The 23,820-nt window shown below is 30.8% G+C and overlaps 4 protein-coding genes across 4 annotated transcripts; all 4 read right to left on the bottom strand.

Moving 5' to 3' along the window:
• Window positions 1-250: 250 nt before the first annotated feature.
• LOC124820838 (UDP-glycosyltransferase 83A1-like) lies at window positions 251-2,766 on the bottom strand. Its single transcript, XM_047292616.2, has 2 exons — window positions 2,177-2,766; window positions 251-1,306 (listed from the first exon to the last, which is right to left on the bottom strand). Exons 1-2 carry the CDS (start codon window positions 2,670-2,672, stop codon window positions 462-464), a joined length of 1,341 nt encoding a protein of 446 aa, XP_047148572.2. The 5' UTR covers window positions 2,673-2,766; the 3' UTR covers window positions 251-461.
• A 7,888-nt stretch (window positions 2,767-10,654) lies between these two features.
• On the bottom strand, window positions 10,655-12,676 carry LOC124820833 (UDP-glycosyltransferase 83A1-like). Its single transcript, XM_047292611.2, has 2 exons — window positions 12,034-12,676; window positions 10,655-11,684 (listed from the first exon to the last, which is right to left on the bottom strand). The coding sequence occupies exons 1-2, from the start codon at window positions 12,512-12,514 to the stop codon at window positions 10,831-10,833; spliced, it is 1,335 nt and encodes a 444-aa protein (XP_047148567.1). The 5' UTR covers window positions 12,515-12,676; the 3' UTR covers window positions 10,655-10,830.
• Window positions 12,677-16,265: 3,589 nt separating this feature from the next.
• LOC124820837 (UDP-glycosyltransferase 83A1-like) lies at window positions 16,266-19,096 on the bottom strand. The gene is made up of 2 exons (XM_047292613.2): window positions 18,492-19,096; window positions 16,266-17,271 (listed from the first exon to the last, which is right to left on the bottom strand). The coding sequence occupies exons 1-2, from the start codon at window positions 18,976-18,978 to the stop codon at window positions 16,421-16,423; spliced, it is 1,338 nt and encodes a 445-aa protein (XP_047148569.1). The 5' UTR covers window positions 18,979-19,096; the 3' UTR covers window positions 16,266-16,420.
• Window positions 19,097-20,422: 1,326 nt separating this feature from the next.
• On the bottom strand, window positions 20,423-22,175 carry LOC124820839 (UDP-glycosyltransferase 83A1-like). The gene is made up of 2 exons (XM_047292617.2): window positions 21,522-22,175; window positions 20,423-21,409 (listed from the first exon to the last, which is right to left on the bottom strand). Exons 1-2 carry the CDS (start codon window positions 22,009-22,011, stop codon window positions 20,562-20,564), a joined length of 1,338 nt encoding a protein of 445 aa, XP_047148573.1. The 5' UTR covers window positions 22,012-22,175; the 3' UTR covers window positions 20,423-20,561.
• Window positions 22,176-23,820: the final 1,645 nt, after the last annotated feature.

Raw genomic sequence — 23,820 nt, forward strand, 5'->3', positions numbered from 1 at the left:
TGTAAGTTGAATATTATGCCTCTAATCTGAGAAAATATATAATAAAATAACACTTTCTTATATTGAAATTAATGTCCTTAATTTTGTAAATTATAATTATACGTTAGTTATAAATTATGAGTCTACTAAAAGATTTAATTGTTTCCTTTTACTAATATGAGACTTTATAAAATAAAATAAATAAATAATAGAAATAAAAATAATTAAGTCTTGATAATTTATAGAATTTGCATGTCTGTAGGGAAGTTCCTTAGAGATGAAAATTTTCACTAGATTTACTGAAAAATTACGAAGATCTTAGAACACATTGGTAAATTTTATACTATAATACATAACACAGTTAACAATACACCACCTTAATTTCCACTTTATTTTCTCTATTCTTTCCTTTATTTTATGCATACTTATTTGTTAAATATATATATATATATAAAAGCTATAAAACTGTATTAAGAGAATTCTTAGTCCTTGGCCCAATTGATAAACATGTTGAGATTCTGGTCACCTTGTGTTTTGTTCTTGATGATCACTTCCATCAATTTGGAAGATCTTTCCTTTATTTCCTCATCGACAAGTAGTTGCTCCACCTTCTTTTTTATCTCTTCCTTTGATATCAATCCATTTTCATCCCTGTCAAATCCAACTCCAACCTTCCACACATCACAAATATAAGTCTGGTTCATAAATTGGTCGCTGCAGAATGGCCAACACAAGAACGGTACTCCATTATAAACACCTTCAATGGTTGAATTCCAACCACAGTGGCTAATGAAACATGCTATAGCTGGGTGGCTCAGAACCTTCTTTTGTGGTGCCCAACTAACAACTTTACCTTGACTTCCCCGAAATTCACATGCATCGTTCACCTCGAAACCATTGTCTTCACGAACAACCCAAAGGAAAGGCCTTTTAAGGAGGTCGAGTCCAAGAGCTAATTCATTGAATTGGTTTGGTTTCAATGACACCATACTTCCAAAAGAAACATATATGACAGATTGAGGTGGCTGCAGGTCCAACCATTCTAGGCAGGTTCTGTCTTCTTCCCACAATGAACATAATATGTTGTTCTCATTTGCCATCAAAGGGCCTGTTGGTAGGAGCTTTGGTGATGTGGAAAAAGCTCCAGCTTCAAGATCAAAAGTAGTGTTACAAAGCCACTTTTCTGCTAAATTCAAATTTTCCATCTCTTGCTTCATGTGAAGGAAGAAGAAGGCATTATCCAAGCAGTACCATGGCATGGCGGCTGCCTCCATCAAAGGCAAATTACAGGAAAGCTGTATCAGTTCCTGGTTTCTGGTAGGGAGGCCTGAAATGCCAAAAGCCAATTAATTACTGTTAAGAAATATACAGTGCATAATGGGACCAAGATTCCTTCCAGTGCAAAAGCAACTGCAGCTGATGCAGTCATGATCCTACAATGACTTAGTTTATATTATCTTGTACAACTTTAATAGTAATTAACTCTAAGATGGGATACAATGATAGCTATATTAACATTTTCATCTATATACCTTCTGCCTTTTTCTTTGGTTTGGATACGAAGAAACTGTATACTGAATTAGAGTTTTAATCTTTTAGATATTATAATAGACCAACATCATTTTATTGATTTACATGAAATAATGAAATAACAAAATTGTAAGTATGTGCAAATACGATTTAATTGATACTATTCAAAAGTGAGATTCTAAAACAATTACAAAATACGAGAACCTGCTGCAATCTGTCTGTGTCCTTTGCTATAAAGTGCCAGATTTTGCTGATATCATGCTATCTCAAAACAGATTAAATGGTGGACAACTCAGGAAAATCTGTCATTATTATAACTTTATGAAAAGTAAGAATAGATTCCTACTTTGACAGAAATAATTACATAATAAACGTTTAGGACTTTTCCATGTGAGAAAAGAATCTGTACGAAGTACAAAGTCTAAATGTTTAACCGAACCTAAAATTAATACTAAAAGTTAAGCCATCAAGGAAGCAATGCAAGCTTCGTACAACGATGAGAAATCTCCAAAATAAGACAGTACACGACGCAACAATATAGCAGCATGTGACAAGAAGAACACAAGAAAGTACTAATGAATTGTGATAAACTGAGGCAAGATTAACTTTTAAGTTTTCTTCATTTCCATAAGCAAACAGATTAAAGAAGTGTTTATTTCCTTCTTACCAGTTTTGGAGTCTATGGTTCCTTCATCAATAAGCCTCTGAATGGAGTTAAAGGATGTGAGAGAAGTTGCTGAGGCTGGCCAGAACAGAGCTCCTTTGATACCCAACTGGTGGCCAACTTCCAAAGCCCATCCCATGTTCTTGGTGACAATAATGCAAGAAATTTTGTTGTGACTGTCCAAAGCATTCACATCTTGTATGAGCATGGGAAGCTTAACACGCATGGTTCTAATGGTGGTGGAAATAACATTGGTCTGGTCCTTTCTATCATCTTCAGGGTCCACACCATCAGGGAGAGACACAAACTTTATGTTTGGGTCGATGGTTTTGCCATGGCCAGCAGCATCCCTTGCACCCTTCAGTTTGCGGTAGTTCTCATCTGAACTCAAGAAGGTGATTTTGCAGCCATGTGTGACCAAAACATGGGAGAACTGCAAAAGGGGATTGATGTGGCCTTGGATTGGGAAAGGTATTGCAAGAAAATGTGGGATGCCCATAAAACTGTTGCTGCAGCAATAGAAGTGAAAGTTAGCAGAATGGTTTTTGTGTTTAAGGTTGCGTGAATGGATTTGTTAGCTTTTTGGTAATGGTGGGTTTATTTTATATGGATGGATTTGTTTGTGTTTGACGTTAAAATTGAAGCGTAAGCATAGGGTTTGTTTGTTTGTTTGTAGTAATGAGAAAAAGAAGAAGAAAGGAGAGTGATGTGAAATTGGACGCATGCAAGGGTAGCCTGCAGGTGCAGGTTCGGTCGTACTCCATCTTTTCCATCTTCCAACCCTCCTCAACACGACATGTCCCCACACATTTTCTCTAACGTTTTGTTCCTTTGGTAGACTTGGAGGAGATGATATGGAGAAAATGATTTAAATAAATTTGAGTGGATTTGAGGGTAATTTTTTAGTTGTTTTTTTTGAGTGGATTTGTGGGTAATTGAGAGTGGATTTGGAAGTAAAGTTTGTGAGAATTAGTGTAGGATTTGATTGATGTGATAGATTTTAAAAATTAGTTTAGTTGGTAGAAATTAAAGATTATCAAAATGCCTCTAATTATAAAAGTAATATAAAATGTTATTTATAAATGTTATATTTAATTGTAAAAATGTTTATAAAAAAAATTATGAATAATTTATAAAATTAATGTTTAAAAATTATAAAAATTAAATAATCAAATTATTTTTAATAAATTAGAAAATATAATATACCTAATTTTATTAAGATTAGATCTTTTTAAATTATAATATTAAAATAATTATACAAAAAACTGAAAAATAAAATAAAGAGGTGTTAGTTTGGAAAAGGAAATGGAAAAATATATACCCTGTAACCTTGCGTAACCAGTTACGCGTTTGCGTAACCAGTTATGCGTGTGCGTAACCAGTTACGCGTGCCAGCCAAAATTTCATTCTTCTGTAACCGGTTACACTCTGCTATAATCGGTTACGCCACCCTCATCGTTGCTTAAATTGGAGGGCACATACGACTTTTCCGCGACAATCCACTCAAATCTGATCACAACCGCGGGTGACTGAACAGTGCAACCATCCCGCATTTTACCGCAAATCCATCCGCGCATTTCACTTCAACCGAACGCATAACGAGCTTAATTCTTCGCTCGCAAAACTGTGTGAACAGTTAAATCGCTTCAAATGAACACAACATAAAGGAAAAATTTCTTTCACACTCTCTACAAAAATACATTCATTTAAAACTCTTTTTAATAATATAATCATTTTTAAATTATAAAAAAGGAATTAAAATATTATTATTTTACAATATCAAATAAATGTAATTTTTTCTTTTTGTAATGTCAAAGTGTATCACCACCCTGTTCTAAACGAAATGAGCCAATAGTATAGAAAAATATTGCTTTATAAATCCTTCTAAAAATAAATCTTATACTTAAACAATATGCACATAAATTTTTTAACTTTAATAATGTTATGTTTATGTTAAAGGATTTTAATTTTTTTTATAGATATATGTAATAGCATACATGCTATTAAAAATTTTCTGAAGAACACTTTTTTTTTCATTTATGAGAATAGTTTAATCTGGTGGATAAATCAAATTCCAACTAAGAATAAAGCGTTTTTTAAATTTTCACTGGTGCAAAAACAGCGTATAACGTCACGCGTTTTGCGTCTAATCACTAAATAACAAAGTTAAAAATGATTGGTGGTTGTAAATAAATGCAATTATTAAACGTCATTTAAAATTATAATTTGACGTAAGACGATATAAAACGTCGAATGTTAAAAAAGATTACAATTAATTAAAAAAATAAAAAAAATTGATTAACGTCGTATATGTTCAAAATTCGACGTTAAATTAAGGTCGTATATTGACAAAACTCGACGTAACGTCGAATTTTTTAAATTTGACACGTCGAATTTTTTAAATTCGACGTCAATTTAACGTTTCCCAATATGACGTCGTTCTCGAATTCGACGTGAAAGGTCAAGAGTATACGTTGTTTTTTGTACTAGTGTTTCTAACTTAAAACATGTTAATTTTGAATTAGATTATTTAATTTCTATATTTATTTTCTGGTTTAAAACAACCAGGTTTTTACAAGAACAGTATATATTTTAAGTTGGAAAAAAATTATAATATGAGATAGATTTATAGATCTAGTATACAATTTTTTTCATAATCGTTACAAAATTGATGAATTTAGTATGTATAGTAATTTGAGATCATAACGAAATTGTTTAACATTATTATACAAAAAGATTATATATAAAGGAAAAATCAATTTAGTTTAAAATTAACTCTTTATTCATTTAATTCCAATTATTCATTAAATTGATTAGATAAAAATTAAAAATGAAAAGAAAGATTAATTATATATGTATATATAAAAGAGTTGTCTTCCACTTAAAATTTTCTGTTAGGCCAAACCGCATTAGTGGCCAATTGATATTAATTATCATACTTAGACGAGTAAAAGGGGTTAGGGTAATAAAAAGGTATATAATTACAATAGTTTGAATCCAATTCAATATCTTGACCTTGTTAGACCAGCATGATGGCTTTCTTTTTAGTATTAAATTAACATCGTAGTGCTTGCTTTTTTTTTCTATTTTTTTTTACATCAGTCTGAAACACAAGTTTAGTTATTTATTTTTCTCCATTTGAAAATAAGTATACTTTAAATATAAAACTATTAAAAATTAAAAAAAACCTTCTTAAAATAATTTATTGTATTAATAGATATAGTACTTTTATAAATAAATGTATTAATTTTATTTCATTCAAAATATTATAGACCAAGATTGACCGCATCAATTTTAAGAAAGACAATCACCCCACTTTGATCTTATAATTAGTTGAATTAAGTTTTAACTTAAGTATTTTTCAATTAAGTTTATATCATGTACAAAAGTTTTATATTTCGTATTGAGTTTAAATTATGCAATATGTTCGTTACATTATTGTTTATACAGGATATTTTTAATTAAAGATTTATTAAAAAAAGTGTTATATTTAGTATCTAAAATTTTTATATTTTTTAATTAAGTCTTGGTTGTTCAATTCTATCGTAAATATAAGTGCATTATCTTAAAAAAAAAGTGAAATTGTTAGCGTGTGTTTTAAAAATGTTATCGCGTTTTTGTAGACTTTGGTTTTTTAGAAAATGAAGTCTATAAACGATTTCAAAAGCATTTTTCAAAAGCATTTTTTCAGTAGCAGTCTTCTCGTGTCTATAAGTTTTTTATTTTGGTAATATTGAATACTCCATTTTATATTATAAATGTTCCTTTCAGTATGACTGCACCTTTACCTTTCTAAAATAATACACTAAAAATAAGTTTTATTCAATATATATTGTTTGAATTCGTTGTTAAATATTTATTGTATTTTTTCATTTAAAATATAATAAATACTTTATATTTAATATTTATAACAGATGTTTTATTTATTTTAAAATTTTAAAATAGTTTATATATTTATTACGACATTGAACAATATACGATAATTACAAATTAACATAATTTTTAATATTATAATAATGGAATATGGATAATAAAAAACAAACAGTAATTATTAAACAAATTGACTTCAAAATCATAACAATAATGATACTAATTTATCAAGTACATTTACGATAAATTATATCATCATTATCATGCAAAATTATTAGTGATAATTTTTTCTTTACAAAAAAATTGGTGTATTGTTACAAATATAATAGTAATTAAGATAACAGTGAGAGTTTAATGATTATTAACAAATATTTTCATCTAATATGGTTATATTTCCTTTTTATTTCTACAAAAGAATAGTAGTGTATTTGGCACCTTGAATACTGCAAGTGCTGCAGAGGTATTATGTAATTTGAACGCTGAATTATTGGTTGTGGAATTGAATTGAAGCATAGTTTCAGATTTCAATATCAGTTATTCCCTGTCAATGGGCAAGGGGTCTATAATTAGGGTGAATTATTTTTGTCGTGAAGTAAATAAAACAAAACACGAGACTAGGGTCGAGAGCATGCATGGTCGTAATACTAGATAGTCAATATTGGGGCCCACCTTGGTGGCTGTGTTTGCAGAAAATGTTGGCAACAGAAGTGAGAAGACATAAAGTTTCTCAAAGTGTTGCGAGATTGTTGCAAGAGGAGATGTACTCATGTCAACCAATCATTCTTTTTTATTTAATTTATTTTACATTTTGTAGTTTAATTTCAACTTTTTTACTCATTTAGTTTCTTGTTTATGTTCTTTTTACACTTTTAGTCATTCAGAATTAATTTGCACGCACCCAAATGTCTGACGAATTTTCATCCTAATATAAATTGTTAAATTATTAATAAAATTTATTAAAGGAAAATAATTGGTAAAGTAAAATTTATTGGCGAAACTGTATACAATAAAATTTGTGAATAACTTTAAATTTTATTATTTTTAAAAAGTTCTGATTAATAAATTTTGTGGGTAATTTATAATTTTTATTATTGACTATATTTTTATGATAGAATAGATGTCAATGGTTTTCTTTTGGACTTTAATTATTTTGTATTTTGTAGTAAAATCGTGGAAGATGATTTTTTTAAAATTTGTCAATGTGAGACTTTTTGAAAATTCGTTGGGAATGAAATTTTTAAAGTTTATTTGTAAATTCGTCAGTAGAAAGTTTTTAAAATATTTCAGTAAATTTATTGGTAATGAATGTTTTTAAAGTTCTTTTAGTAAATTTGCTGGTAAAATAAGTGTTGAACCAATAAAATATTTGTCATCAAGATTAGTGAAGAAAAGAAGAAAACAAAAATCTAAAAAAACAAGGAAAGAGGAGTAATTTAATCATGTTGAAATTAAAATATATAATGACAATTACTTTTAAAATAAATCATTTCAAACTTTAAAAGACCAAAAACTATTCTAATTTTATTCACTTAAAACATCATGAAAATAATTTTCAAATGTCAAAATTAATTTTAATTTTATTAAAAAAAAAAATGATCTCCCACTATTAACGTCAAACCTAAACATTTATTTTAATGCTTCTAATTTTGTCTTAACCTTTTCGTAAAACAATCACTAGACTGTCCAGTTTAATTTTTAACCTAACACACTTGCTTAGGAATATTAGTAATTACTTAATTAGTTGCAACCAACAATACTCACCTAATTTACATTACTTAAAATTCATAAGTTTATATAAATATAATCATATTCGCAACAACTTTAATAAACACTCAATTCCACCATTTCTTTTTTAACACAATATAATCCAATGAACTCAAATGCCTAGACGTTATTATGAAATATTAATGGTCAAACTACGTTTTTTAAACATAAATAAAACAACCAAAAAAGCATGATTATTTATACCAAAAAATATATATTATACTAACCTTAAATCCTTAAATACATATATAAAAGGAAAACAAAGTTGCAATTTTCAAACTTGTTAACTTTTATAATTCACAAATTTCATAATATCTATTTGAAAATAAAATCATAATTTACCGCCATACATAAATTTTCATTTGTAATATATATTAAAACATTATTATGCTAGATTGTATATAAACTATATAATAAAAACAGTTCACATGCGATATATTATCTAACCATATAATAAAATATCATACTCTACATTTATGTATAATAAACTAAATATATACAATTTTTTTCCAAATTTTATCATTTGTAATTATCTTTTGTACTTGTTTTCATAATATCTGTAATAAAATTACAAACGGCAAATCAATTAAAAATAATTATACAAAATTCATATAATTATTTAAATTGAACAAAACAGAATAATCATTAAAATAATTTCATAACAACATACATTAAATTCTCATTATCAACATTGGAATTGAACCCATGACCTTCCTATCATCACATACTAAACATTATAGATAAGACTTGAACTCATCACCTCACCTTCCAACACAAGATTTCTAACTAAACAAGTTATCACAACATTTTAATATAATTTAAATATATGTTACTATCCATTATCTATTTTATCTCATATAAATATTTTTCTTAGGTCTTATAGATTCAGTCCCTACTCAACGAGTTCATGCAACTCGGAGTTATTGATATTCATAAATTTATTTTCATCCAACAACCATTTTCCTCACCCGATGACCAAATCCCAAGAGATAGGCTCCCTTAGTGAGTCCTAATTCGCTCAACAAGTAAAATGTCTAGAGCTTCGTAATCCCAAATTTTCATTTTCACTTAAGAGAAATATTGTTCGCCTAATAATTATGCATAAAACCATAAACCTACCAGGTATCTCAGTTTGCACCAATTGACTCCTACATGGTTTTTATCTCATTTATACACCAAAGTAGTTACTATAATGAGTTTAAAAATAGGTCTAGAAGTCAATTATACCCAAACTAGTATACTTATTTATCACATGTTTTACCAATTTCAAATAAACCTTCATTCACATCAAAATACTACAAATCACATAAAAAAATGTGGCTAGACATCTCAATCATATAATCAGATAAATTAATAACTCAATCATTCACATCAAAATCATAACAATCTATTTAAATATTAGTTTCCTTCACCAATAATATAAGCTAAAAAGACAAAAAAGTTTCACTAAAGACTCCTATTTTGCATATAAAAAGCTTATATAAAAGACATATCACACATTCACAATTATAATCGAATACAAAAATTCATCTAGAGTCCTCAGATGACATATACAACTCTATAAACTCCACATGCAACAAATATGCCAAAAAAACTAAAAAAAAATGCAAAAGATGTTGAGAAACTCATCAAATAATATTATATTTTATTGCCAAGAATTCTATGACGTACTCTAATTTTCAGAAGATAACTAAAGGGGTTAGTATCTTCTAGAGAGTATAAAAAAGGAAAAATAGTTCACTTTTAGAAAAACAACAATTTTTATAAAATAAAAATCAATTAATCGCTTTTTCTATTTATAACTTAAACTATTTATTAATAAAATAATTGAGTGTCTTATAAAAATTACTTCTACTCAAAACATTTACTTGGTCCTTATAACAAGATGATTTAAGTATTACATTCATCTTTTTAACAAGATCACTAATGACCTCATGACCATTAAGATTATTCAATTTCCCTTTTTTCATAAGAACATTAATCGAATAAAAATAACCTCATCTCCCTTTTTTCTCTTTATAAATTATGTCTTTCCTCAATATTTTAACTCACTGGAAAATACTATTCTAAAGAAGAAGAAAACACAATTTCTTTTTTAAAATTAATCATGTAAACATATGATAATATATACTTTCAACTATGTGACAATAATAACATGAATATTAGTGATCAAGTATTTAGTTAACGGATCACTCATAACATAAGCTATTAAAATAAAATAAAAAATATAGAAGTACGAAAAAAGTAATAAAAGACATTTTATAGATGAAGCGTATTAAAGAAATAGTTAGATTTATTTTTTAAATACAAATAAATTTGTGAAGACAAAGAAAGACATTAGAAAGGTGAAGCAAAAGATGAAACGTGGGTAAAGAGTGATTGATGGATAATAGAAGAACCACAGAGAAGTAAGTTGGGACCACGATAGAGTGTTTTTCAATCGTAAAGAGCTTATGGTCTTGGTCAGTTTCAAGGGTGTCGGGTGATGATGTGGTCCGAGAATTCTTGGAACAACACTGTAGAAAAATTAACATGGAAATTTCTTGGACGAGACAATACATTTGTTCAAAAAGCAAAAAGACTTGAATGCAATCGTAATATAAATTGACTTAGAATTTTTTCAGATTAATATTACCAGAGACTAGAGTATAAAATGTATTAAGATTTGGTTTATTTAATAATTTGTTTTTTTTATTTGTGTTGAATTTAATGTTTGTTTTTTATTTATATAAATTTTTATTTTTGCAAAAAAAATTTAATGTTTTTTTTTCGTTAAATTGATATTAATATTATTTAAAATTATCATGTATTAAAATTTAATGACAATTTAGATTTTAATACATGAAAGCCGAGAAAATCCTGGGCGTATTATTCCTTATTTATTCTTAAAGATCTTTTATTAATACTCGTAGTAGGTACGTTGATATCTCTACCAAATTAAAGTAGAAATTCAACTTAAAAACGCAAAGAAAGAAAAGGTGAAAAGAAACCGAAGTTGGGAACTGTTATAACGAAAAGCACCATTAATCCTTGGCCCAATTGATAAACTTTTGGAGATTCTTTGAAGATTGACCACCTTCAGCCGAGTTATTGAGGGTCAATTCCATCAGCTTCAACGATCTTGCTTTGATGTCTTCATTCCCAAGAACTTGCTCCACCTTCTTCCTTATCTCACCCTTTGATATCAGTCCATTTTCATCCTTGTCTAATCCCATTCCAACCTTCCACACATCACAAATGTACGACTTGTTAATAAATTGGTCACTGAAAAATGGCCAACACAAGAAAGGTACGCCACCACATAAACCTTCTATAATAGAATTCCAACCACAGTGAGTAATGAAGCAAGCTATGGCAGGGTGGTTCAGTATCTTCTTTTGTGGAGCCCAGCCAATAATTTTACCCTTAGATCCAATGAATCCATCTGGGTATGCATTATTGTCCTTGTTACTGTCATTACTCGGACGGACAACCCAGAGAAAAGGCTTGTTAAGAAGATCGAGGCCAAGAGCTAGTTCTTTGAATTGGTTTGCTTCCACAATTGCTAAACTTCCAAAGGAAACATAAACAACAGATTGAGGTGGGTGTTGATCCAACCAATCTAGGCAACTTGTGTCTTCTCTCCAAAATGAACTTTTCGTTGTGTCGCTCTGCATCAATGGTCCAATAGGAAGGAACCTTGGCCACTTCCCGAGTGCTCCCGGCTCAAGTTCGCAAGTGGTGTTGCAAAGCCACCACTCTCCAAACTTCAAACTTTCTGTATCTTCCAACATGTGAAGGAAAAAGTTCTTCCCAAGGCTACACCATGGAAGATTTGCCGTGTCCATCATAGGAGAATTTGGCAACAGCTGAATTTCCTGTTTCCTGGTTGGAAGTCCTGCGTTTAAGGCCCAAAGAAAATCAAGAATTGCCGAGTCAGAGTTGAACCTTCACCCTAAAAATCCTTAGTCTACAAAATAGGACTTGAAAGAAGTTCATTAAGCATCATAAAAGTAATTACTATTGTCACTACAGCAGTGTTTATTTAATATATCAATCTGCAGTCTGATGCAGTGATGTCCACCTTTTTATCGTCAGTAAATAAAATCGCTTTTAGTGTTGGTAAAAAAATGTATAAAAACTAGGTTGGTGATTCCAATTTCTTGATGGAGTTTGATATTTAAATAAAAGGTTAGTTACCGTAATAGTAAGAATAATGACAGTAATAATAATTTTCATTTTCTTACCAGTTTCAGGGTCTATAATTCTGTCATGAATAAGGGTTGGGATGGAGTGAAAAGAGGCCAATGAAGTAGCTGATGCAGGCCACATAAGGGCTCCTTTGATACCCAATTTGTGTCCAAATTCCAAGGCCCATCCCATGTTCTTGGAAATAACCAGACAAGTGATCTTGCTGTCATCACCATCCGAAGCATTGATGTCTTGTAGGAGATTGTGAAGCTTAGGAGGCAAGGTGTTTCTGAGAGACAAAATGACCTTTGGCTGGTCACTTCTGTCGTCTTCTGGATCCAAACCATCTGGGAGTGCCACAAACTTTATCTGAGTTCCCAAGTGCTCAATTGCATTCTTCATTCTGGTTTGGTTGAACTCAGTGATCAAAAAGGTTATTTTGCAGCCATGGTTGACCAAAACCTGAGAGAACTGCAGCAGTGGATTCATGTGCCCCAGAATTGGATAAGGTATAACAAGAAAATGTGGGTGACTCATGTCTGCTGAGTAAAAGGTGTTTGAAGTTGATTTTTTGCGGCAAAGTGGGAAGTTATTTATACGACGTTAAGGATAACTTTTTGTTTGGTACATGTGAAAAACAAATAATAATATAACGTGGAAAAGAGAGAAGGAAAAAGCAAAATGAAATAGGTGTTTGAGTGATGTGTCGTTATACAAGTTATGCGTGTGTCTCACGAAATAGTTCAACCAACGTGTCTCAAATAATTCAACCAAGTGACAAAAGAATGTCTTAAAACACGTTTTTAGTTTAAATTAGTACTCTTTTAATTTTTAAATTACATATCTTTTATTTTTCAATGTTGCAAAATGTTCTTTTTAGTTTATGAATTAGACCATATTGACGACATAGATATGACCATCATAACTGACATTATTTTAAAAGTTAAAAGATCAACAGTTAAAATGGCTCAAAATAGGTAAATCAATTCGGTTCATTATGTATTTTAGTTGGATTAAGTTAAAAAGGAAATTACAAATTTAGGTATGAGATAAAAATGGATCTGATTTACCAATCCAGACATTAAAAAAACTTATCTCACTCTTAACTTAAAATTATAGTTCAAAACACAATAAACTTTTATTTTGAAAATTTGGAAGAAAGAAACAGAGTCTATGACATTTCATTCACTTTTTATCTTTGTTTTTTATTAGTCATATTTTTTCTTAAGAAGATAATAGGTATAATCTAGAATTATATTTAGTTTTTGTGATGAATGATTTATTTATTAAATAAAATGAGAAAAAAAATTTACATAGGTTTGAAAGTTTTTTATTTTGGTTATATATTAAAAAGAAATATTAGATTGAAGAAAAAAAAGTTATAATTTTTTATTAAGTGAATCTGTTTAACTCGTAATGATAAGGTGGATTAAGTTCAAAAATTTTAAATTTATTAATGAGTGAGTTAAATTAGATTAATTCATGATTAATTCTTAATGATAAACTTACTTACTTGTTTTAACAGTTTTAATTAAAAATGAATAAAACATTTTTAACCACATTTAATCCTATCACTTAATTAAATATCGGCAACGAATGTAAAGTAATATTTATCATATCATTAATATCTTTAGCATCTAATCCTAAAACTAAAATTAATATATTTGCAAAATTTAAAGATTAAAATAAATTAAACTTTTTATTGGAGAAAAAAAATAACTAACTTCATAGGATAACAAATATTTAAATCTAAAAAATATAAGGCTTAAATGCTTACTTTCTCCTCATGTTAAGTGGTGAATTTCTGTTTGGGTATGAAAAGTTTATGAATAAGGTTATGTCCATTAAGTTGACAACAACGACATTAAGTTTATGCTTATGTGGTCGTATTTTTTCTCTTCTCTCTTATTTTTCTTTGATGATTTGTTGAACTTGTTCTTTCTTTGTGGACCTTATTCATATATTTTTCATAACATAGGGACCTAATGTCTTCATTTTTTAAAACCGGGTACTAAACAAAAATTCATTTCTTAATATGGAGACGAAGTAAGCATTTAAGCCAAAATATAAATATTTATTAGATATGTTTTCTTACTCACAATAAAATTATTTTATTTTTACTTATTGGTTAATAAAAATAGAATACGCGTGGTTTAAAAAGGAAAAAAAATCTGAGTATCTTTGGGCCTAACAGAGGATGTAGAATCTGTTGTTTAGCTATTAATATACACTTAAGGCTAACCAAATATGTGGGTGAACCAAACTCCAACGAGGATGCTTCCTGCAGCTCACCTATTTCACTATGCACTTTTCATTTTATACAATTGTCCTCCATTTATTAAAGTTAAATAAAAATTAATGATTTTGTAATTACCAACGATCCTCCTAAAGACCAACAACCCTAAATTTTGTTTGATTGTATAAACCCTAAATCTCCTCTGTTGTATAAATTCTATCCTACATACACCCTCTTCCCTCTTCTTATTTTTTCACTTTCATTCTTTGCTTGTAGTGTTAAATTGTTTTCTGACTTTAGAGTTGTAAGTTTATCTGGTGGTGGTGGTGCTGTGGACAATGGAGGAGGAATAAGGCAGTGCTGGTGGTGTTGTGGATAGTGGAGGAGGAAGAAGGCAGAAAGCTTATCGCCGGTTAGAGACATAGCCGAAATTCGGACCCCAATCGCACTTCGAACTGCGGTTTAGGGGTGTTGCACTTCCGAGTGTGGTTTTACTGTGCAGACCTTTTTGTTATTTTTAACCTAAGGCTACAATTTCGCATGCTTGCTTATGATGATTTGATGTTTGTTTGCACATTGCATTCTGAGTCCTGATTTACATCTTTCTTGTTCGTTTATTGTTATATATTCTTAGGACTTATATTGTGTTTGACAAATAGTTTGATGACAACCAGTTTGATTTACATCATGCATATGTTAGAAACAATTTAGGCATAATAATTATTATTTAATGAAATAAATAATAAATAATATAAAAAAATTTAAAATTATAAAAAGAAGAACAAATTTAAAAAAATTTAACAAACAAATAAGAAAAAGAAAAACATATTACGAAAACATATTAACAAAAAAAAGTATATAAAACATTTAAAAAAATAATTTTAATATATTAACATAAATTTTCATAAGCGCAGAAAAAAGAAAACAAAAAAAAAGCTTGACCGCATCTTCCACCTCCAACTACGACGCTCCTCAACCGTCTTTCTAAGTGCAGCTCTACGCGAATAGCTCCAATTGCGACGACTCTCTCAACCAACCACACTTCCAAGTGCGGCTTTGCCATAACCGCAATTTCAAGTGCGCTTAAGGCGTCCCTCTCGTATCTCCTTCCACATTCCCAGATCTCACAACCACAACAACACCACCCAACCACCAAACCAGAAACTAGAGAGGAGGGGAGGAGGGGATTCAAAATAAATGGTCAAAGTGAGGGAGGAGGGGAGGACTGTGGGAAGAGAGGAGAAAGAAAGGAGTATATGTTGCGAGATATGAAATACGACATAGAGGAAGAAAGGTTGTAGGGTTTTCAAACGTGAATGCAGCACTAGAGTGGAGAAAGGTTTTCAAACGTGAAATGCGACACTGGAGTGGAGAAATGAGTATAGGGTTTGCTTCTTTTTATTGAATGGATGGGTCAACCTTTTTATTTAAAATCAAAATATTCCCTGACATAGGATTACAGTTGAAAATATCAAAATAATGGGAGGTGTAGAATGAAGGTAGTGAGGTGCATGGAAAAACCCTCAACCCCAATAGTATGAAGTAAGTAAAAAAAACTATTTGGATAATCAAATTTGATGAGTTTTAAGAGTGCCGAGAAACATATTATTGAAAAATCATTTCAGATTTTTAACATTAATTGAAAAAAAGGGAAATGTCGTGTTGTAAGAGATATGATGAGTTTTTTTTTTTGATAAATTTTGTCAGCATAACAAGATATAAATGAAGATATAAGATAATTAAACTTTATTGTCTTATTTATGAAAAAAAAATGAACTCTTGTTATTTAGAGAGATTATATGAAGAAAAAAAAAACATTTAAGAAGTCGCCATTATAATAATTTAAATAATTTTTAGATGAGAAACGTAGGATCATATAAATTCATAATTTTTATTTGTGATGTTCTTTTATGTATACCGTATTTCTTTGATCTTGATTGAATGAGAGTGAGTATTTTTTTCCTAATACATTTGCAAACTCAGGTGTCGTCATATATGTTATTAAAATCGAATTGAGTGAAATCAACCTATTTTTCGATTAATTTACAAAGATTCAAAGTTCTAACGTTAAATTTATTTTAGAACCATTTATTACAAAGTGAAATAGTTCACACATACTACAGAAGTTTCCTTTGAGATATAGAACTAAAGAGAAAACAGACAAAGAAAACTTTGATTCGAAACTATTGCTGAAGGTATTATTATCATTACTTGGCCCAGTTAATAAACTTTTCGAGATTCTTTGAAGATTCACCATCCACAACTGAGTTATCCACCAACAATTCCTGCAGTTTCAGTGATCTTGCTTTTATGTCTCCATTCTCAAGAACTTGCTCCACCTTCTTCCTTATCTCTTCCTTCAGTATTAATCCATTTTCATCCTTGTCTAATTTCAGACCAACCTTCCACACATCACAAATGTACAACCTGTTTAAAAATTGGTCACTGAAAAATGGCAAACACAAGAAAGGTGTGCCACTGCATACACCCTCCAAAGTGGAATTCCAACCACAGTGACTGATGAAGCAAGCTATGGCAGGGTGGTTCAATATCTTTTTCTGAGGTGCCCAGTTCACAATTTTACCTTTACTTCCATGGAATTCATCAGGGTATGCGTTGTTTACCTTGTCATTATCACTACTTGGACGAACAACCCAAAGAAAAGGCCTTTTTAGGAGATCAAGGCCTAGAGCTACTTCTTTGAATTGGTTTGGTTCCAAGATTGCTATACTACCAAAGGAAACATACACAACGGATTCAGGTGGCTGCTGATCCAACCAGGTTAGGCAAGTTGTGTCTTCTTCCCAGAATGAGCTTTTGTTGCTGTCACTTTCCATCAATGGTCCAATTGGGAGGAACTTTGGTGATACGGAAACTGCTCCAGGCTCAAGATCAGAAGTACTGTTACAAAGCCACCATTCTCCAAACTCCAAGTTTTTCATCTCTTTAACTATATGAGGGAAGTATTTCTTAGCAAAGCCACCCCATGGGAGGTCTTCAGCATCCATCACAGGCATATTTGGGGAAAGCTGAATTTCTTGTTGTTTGGTTTGCTCTCCTGCATTTGCAATGCCACAAGTTTCTCAAATATTCTCTTCATTCTTTCTAAATCAAAAGATCAAAACTTGCATTTTAATTTTCTTTTATCGAAAATACATGTCTCCTCATCTTTAGGATTTTTAGTATATAAATGGATTGAAATCTGAAGTTGATTTTGTCGGGTTGAGTTAGGTTTAAAGTTCACTTCTTAACATTATATTAGATTCAGGTTAAAGCCTATTCTAGCAAGATTTGTGTGAACATATTGTTCCACTCGTTATCGACCACTATCGGACCATCCATTAATGTTTAGTCTCACGCTCAAAATGTATATGGAAGTGAATATATTGAAAGTCCATATTAACCAAAGATTATATTATATAAGCGAGTATAAATTTTATCTTATAAGTCGATTTTGTGAGTTTAAGTTAAACTTCAAGTTTATTTCTTAACCGTCATGAACCAAATCATATTTACTGATAATTTATCAATCTAACCCAAACTAAGTTGAAACAAGTTTTTAGAACTTTTAAATTTTTACAAACCAAAGTTGAGGTTTTTTATTCATATACGTTAGAATCAAGTCCGACTTTGTACAAATTTAAGTAACATATATAAAAGGAGCACACGAAAATGGTGTTATATATAATATTTTATACGATTTGTTGAAAATTTATTAATGACTGATTTTTTCATATTTGTCCCCAAAGTAATAATATTTATATTTTGACTATATCATAAATTTCAACTACAAGTGACCCATCTATTTTCGGGTCAAAGAGTGAATATATATCAAGCACTGAGTGTGTAAACCTGGAGAATATAATCAAACAACTGCCTAATCATATATTGGTTCATCACAAATGAAAGATTTAACTGCAAAATTATGATAAGAGAAACAAGATATAAGCTTATTTGGGTAAATTATATGGCATAAAATTAAACTCGACCTCACAGAATTAACTCTACAAAATCACTTTATAACATTCCAAAAGGGAAACTTTCACAAGATCTACTTTAAATCTAATTAAATCCTATAAAAATAACTACTCACGGCCAAGTTAAATAAACTTTAAATTTAACTTAATCTCACAAAAATACTCACGTTAAACTAAATAAATTTTAAATCTAATTCAATCTCACAAAATTAATTTTCAATACGAGGTTTACACGTTCTTATGTACTATAAATTGAACTTAATTTTCGTAAAAAAAATCAATGAAAATATTATATTCTTACCTTCTGAGTCGATGATTCCATCCTCAATGAGCCTTGGAATGAAATAGAATGCTGCCAAGGAAGCTGCAGATGCAGTCCAGAGAAAAGCAGCTTTAATTCCCAATTTGTGGGCAGCTTGAAAGGCCCAACCCATGTGCATTGTAGCAACTATGCAGGTGATGTTGTTGTGAACATCCAAAGCATTGATATCTTGTACGAGCTTTGGAAGAAAAGCAGGCATGTTGGTTTTGATAGATACGAAAAGTTTGTGATGGTCACTTCTATCATCTTCTGGATCCAAGCCATCTGGGAGTGTCACAAACCTCATCCCTTCTTCTTTAAGGTTGTCTAACCCCCCAACAGAGCTATTAGCTCGTTTGTGGTTGAACTCAGTGTTCACGAAAGTGACTTTGCAGCCGTGTTTGGTTAGAGCCTCAGAAAACTGCATCAGGGGGTTCACGTGCCCTTGAACCGGATATGGTATAACAAGAAAGTGGGGGATACCCATTTGCTTGAAAATTGCTTTCAAGGAAGAGAAATACCAGGAAGCTGAAATATCCAAGAGTTTGAGCTGGATTTTATCGACTGGACTACCAGTTTTTCATGAGACTTTTCTATGTAGAAAGTATTTCTCCAAGTTCGCTTTCAAAAGTTTTCATGAATTGACATCGTTGCATTAAGTACAGACCAAGTCAGATTCTAAATGCTTTTAAATTTGGGCTATCAGAACCTAAAAAATATAGTAATTAATTCTGATTAATTAACCGCATGAACACCTACCGCCTTAGATTCATGAAAAAAATTAGATATATTTGTTATTTATTGTTAGTAGGAATTATTGGTGCTATTTTTAAATAAAAAAAACAAGACTGTACATATTTTAAACCGTGGTAAGAGTAAGCGTGTTTTCATATCTGATATTATAATTGATTACAGTTATAGTGTATTAAGAAGTGTTATTTACAATCCATTTGGTAAGAAAGAAATAAGGTGATAAAAGGGTTAAACAAGAAATTCAAAAGATTCAGTTGAAGAGAAATAAAAAATTATAATAAAAGTCTATTAGTTTTTAATTCTCTGAATTTTATTTCTGATATCAGATAAATTCAACTCTTTTTTTCCTTCACCATAACGTACAATATATAATAGAGCAATGCCAATAACAGGGACCACCTTCATAAGTGTGGTCCATGATGCACCATTTTCACTTATCCTAAGATTCATCTAGAGATAATAACCATATCCTACTACATCACCAGTTCTGGAACCTCCCCACGTTTCAACTTTCTCTCACTTCTCAGGCCTAACTCTGCCAACCCTCTCTAGCAACCCAGCTTCCTCCTTGAAGTGGATATAAAGAAAAATTATCATGTTGTTAAACCAGTGACGGAAAAAAAACAAAATATTAATCAGAAAAGTATTAAATTTCTGCTTCCAAGGAGACTTTTTGTCCGTCCGTGGTTGACCATAAGTTTGTATGAGGGTCATCACATGTTATGTTGTAATAATGTGTGTTGTAAGGTACTTGTAAAGTTTGACTGGCAACGTCCCTGCCAAAAGTCAAAAGTATTAACTAGAACCATAATTATTTTTTCTATGCTACTGCACTAGCGTGATAGTACTAGTTTATATACTTTTGATAACTCATATCGTACTCGTATACTTTTGATAATATAGCGAAATGAAGAAGGGTCTTCAAAGAAAAGCCAAGACGAAGTGCATACAACGTACGAAACGAAAAGGAAAATTGTGTGTAAAATATGTTGTGTGTTTGGAACGATAACCAAGCCTTTGGGCATCATACTCTGTTATGACTGGTGTTAGCTGAATGAAACCAAAAGAAATTATTGAAAGCTACAATAATTACGTAACAGAAACCGATGGGTTAGTAATAATGAATGATGAAGGGGACACAGGATTCATTGAACGAACTTCATAATACAAATGGGATGTATACGACAGCTCCTAACATTTTCAATTTTCATAGATTAAGTTGTCTAGTACATAAATATGTCTACGAAATAAATTCCGAACATTCAAATAAAAGTAAAATAAAATAAAATAAAATAACAGCTTCGAATCCAAAGTATATTACTGTGCCCACTTGATAAACTTTTCTAGATTTTTGGAAGACTGGCCACCTTTGGATATGTTATTCATGGTCAATTCCTTCATTCTCAATGATCTTGCTTTTATGTTTTGATCCCCAAGTAATTGCTCAACCTTATTCTTTATCTCTTCTTTTGATATCAATCCATTTTCGTCCTTGTCTAATCCTACTCCAACCTTCCAGACATCACAGATGTATGACTTGTTAACAAGTTGGTCCTTGGCAAATGGCCAGCACAAGAAGGGTGTGCCACCACATACACCTTCTACAGTAGAATTCCAACCACAGTGACTGATGAAGCAAGCCAATGCAGGGTGGTTTAATATCTTCTTCTGTGGTGCCCAAGCTACAGTTCTACCTCTCTTTCCATGAAAATCATGAGGGTATGCATTAATGTTTACCTTGTTGTCATTTGGACGTACAACCCAAATAAAAGGCTTCTCGAGGAGATCGATTCCAAGGGCTAATTCATTAAATTGGTTGGGGTCCATTACAGCCATGCTACCAAAGGAAACATACACAACAGATTGAGGTAGTTGCTCATCTAACCACTCCAAACAGGACGTGTCTTCTTCCCAGAATGAACTTTTGTTGCTGTCACTTGCCATCAAGGGACCAATTGGAAGCAGCCTTGGTGACATGGAAAACACTGCAGGCTCAAGATTATAAGTCGTGTTGCAAAGCCACCATTCTCCTAACTTCATGGTCTGCATCTCTTGCACGAGATGATCAAAGTGCAACTTGTCATGCCCACGCCATGGAAAGTTTTCTGTGTCCATCGAAGGCATGTTTGGGGAGAGTTGAATTTTCTGTCTTCTTCCAGGGATTCCTTCAATGCCAAAAACGAAAAACCATGAAAGACCCTCCTCAGTATATATGATACTAATTATTAATCCCTCAAAAACTGACATAACAAGTACCATAAATGTTAATACTCTTACCATATGAATCTATAACGCCATCATCAATCAGCCTTGGGATGCAATCACACAAGACGAGAGTAGTTGCTGATGCAGGCCATAGAAGAGTGCCTTTGATTCCCAAAGTGTGGGCGACTTTCAAGGCCCAAGTCATGCTCAATGTCACAACAATACAAGTGATCTTGTTGTTTACATCTAAAGCATTGACATCTTGTATGAGCTTAGGAAGCATGGAGGGCATATTGGTTTTGATGGAACGAACAACTTTCTTCTGGTCACTTCGATCGTCTTCAGGGCCTAACCCATCTGGGAGTGTCACAAACCTTATCCCTGATCCCTTGAGGTTGTCAAGGCCAGCACCAGTGGCGTTCAACCGTTTGTGGCTGAACTCTGTATTCAGAAAAGTGATGCTGCAGCCATGTTTGGCCAGAATCTGAGACAACTGAATGAGGGGATTCACGTGGCCTAGAACTGGATATGGTATAACAAGAAAGTGAGGGCTGATGGCCATGGTTGTTGGAAATTTTGCTCTCGAAAATCGAGTTCTGAGGGGATTCAGAAAACGTTAGTCTGTGTGGAGATTGTTGCTTGGGCAAGTGCTTGATCAGTTGCCATTAATGATGCATTGACTTTTAAGGTACGAGAGTACCATGTTCATCTACACCCACGCTATTTAATGTTCAAACGTATCGAACTAAGCTTGTCTCGTTTTCTAAGAACACCAACAAAAAGCCAAAATTCGAAAAACGATAACCTTTGCTGTGTAAAAGGTCATCATTATTCCTTTACTCTAATTTTCTTACCGTCAGACAAAAAAACTTCACCACAGGTTATTAACTAATATTACTCATCAAATTATTATTTTAAAAATCAATAATTTTATATGCACGACAGTTTTTTATTAAATGTTTACAAATATTTTACATTAAAACTATAAATATAAAAGAATATTCTTCACAAGCCAACAGCATTTATTTGATTTTCTTCTTATCTGTTGACATCATTCCTCACATCATCTGCATATTTTAAAATAGAAAGTGTGACCGAAATTATTTAAACATTTATTATTTACGTTTAAGATAATATTTTAAAATAAATATTAAATGCATATGAAGATTTTCGTTTTACACTGGGTATGCATCTATAGAAAGAAATAGAGATTCGAGTATTACGAGAAGTAGGAATGATAGATTAATTCATCTTGTAAACTCGTTCTTAATTTAATTGGGTATTTTTATAATGACTATAAATAGAACTAGTATCTAATTTTTTAAATTAAGTATAGATCCGTTAAATTAAATATGTGTATATTTGTTTTATTTATATATATATATATATATATATATAAATTATTAAAACACTTATTTAATTAATATTTAAAAAGTAAAGGGAGATACAAACACACACAGAGCATAAGTGTATATACTCGACTTAATTTATAAGTCGAAAATAATAATAAATCTACTATTATAATTATTCTTAAAATATGGAGAGATAATGTTATTATTTAAAAAATATGTATATTATCTAATATGATATCAACAGAATTGTTAATATCCTTCACATACTCTAAACACCTATAACTATTATGTCACATTTTACTCAATATTATTTACTATTATTATTGGAATGTTTTTATAATCACTATACAAATATAGAATCGAGGATATGAGATAAAAACTTTATAACCATTATATAGGATATAATGATCAATTTTTATTTCAACCCCGTTCGACAAAGTTGTTATGTTAACTAGGTATCTTAATAATTGCATCAAAGAACGAAACTTTGTATATCAATATAATATATAAAAGTAATGTATTATTGCTAAAAATAAAATATATTTTAAATCTAATCAACCCTATGAATTTGTTAACTTTTAAAATAATTGTATCAAAATCATTCGATGCTTTCCAACACCGTAAAACCAAATTACATTAATGTTGCACAAGGGGCCCTCATGACAATAAGTTCGTTTTCCATGAATAGCTTGTCGTGGACAAACCAATGCTATGTTGGCTTAGATTGGTTTTTTTGTCATGAACAACGGATTTTCCCTAAACTCACAAGGTGAACTTTATATTGGCTTGTAAGGTGAGGTTTGCACCTCACTGATGGAATAGAAGAATAGAATGTTCACTTAGAACTCATTATGATAGGCTCTAACCATGATTCTGATACCATGTTAGAAGTGGACTTTAAGTTTAACTCAATCTCACAAAACCAGCTTTTAAGGTGATGTTTGCACCTCACTTATATATATATATATATATATATATATATATATATATATATATATATATATATATATATATATATA

Source organism: Vigna umbellata, chromosome 4, assembly GCF_029865625.1.
Source record: "Vigna umbellata cultivar VRB3 chromosome 4, Vumbellata_1.0, whole genome shotgun sequence".
In the NCBI taxonomy this organism is placed as follows: domain Eukaryota; kingdom Viridiplantae; phylum Streptophyta; class Magnoliopsida; order Fabales; family Fabaceae; genus Vigna; species Vigna umbellata.

Excerpts from the sequence above, each read along its gene's own strand:
- LOC124820837 (XM_047292613.2), bottom strand. The coding sequence starts at position 18,978 with ATGGGTATCCCCCACTTTCTTGTTATACCATATCCGGTTCAAGGGCAC. Across the intron at positions 17,272-18,491 it reads TGGAATCATCGACTCAGAAG|GAGAGCAAACCAAACAACAA; the intron begins GTAAGAATATAA and ends TTGCAAATGCAG.
- LOC124820838 (XM_047292616.2), bottom strand. The coding sequence starts at position 2,672 with ATGGGCATCCCACATTTTCTTGCAATACCTTTCCCAATCCAAGGCCAC. Across the intron at positions 1,307-2,176 it reads AACCATAGACTCCAAAACTG|GCCTCCCTACCAGAAACCAG; the intron begins GTAAGAAGGAAA and ends TTGGCATTTCAG.
- LOC124820839 (XM_047292617.2), bottom strand. The coding sequence starts at position 22,011 with ATGGCCATCAGCCCTCACTTTCTTGTTATACCATATCCAGTTCTAGGC. Across the intron at positions 21,410-21,521 it reads TGGCGTTATAGATTCATATG|GAATCCCTGGAAGAAGACAG; the intron begins GTAAGAGTATTA and ends TTGGCATTGAAG.
- LOC124820833 (XM_047292611.2), bottom strand. The coding sequence starts at position 12,514 with ATGAGTCACCCACATTTTCTTGTTATACCTTATCCAATTCTGGGGCAC. Across the intron at positions 11,685-12,033 it reads AATTATAGACCCTGAAACTG|GACTTCCAACCAGGAAACAG; the intron begins GTAAGAAAATGA and ends CCTTAAACGCAG.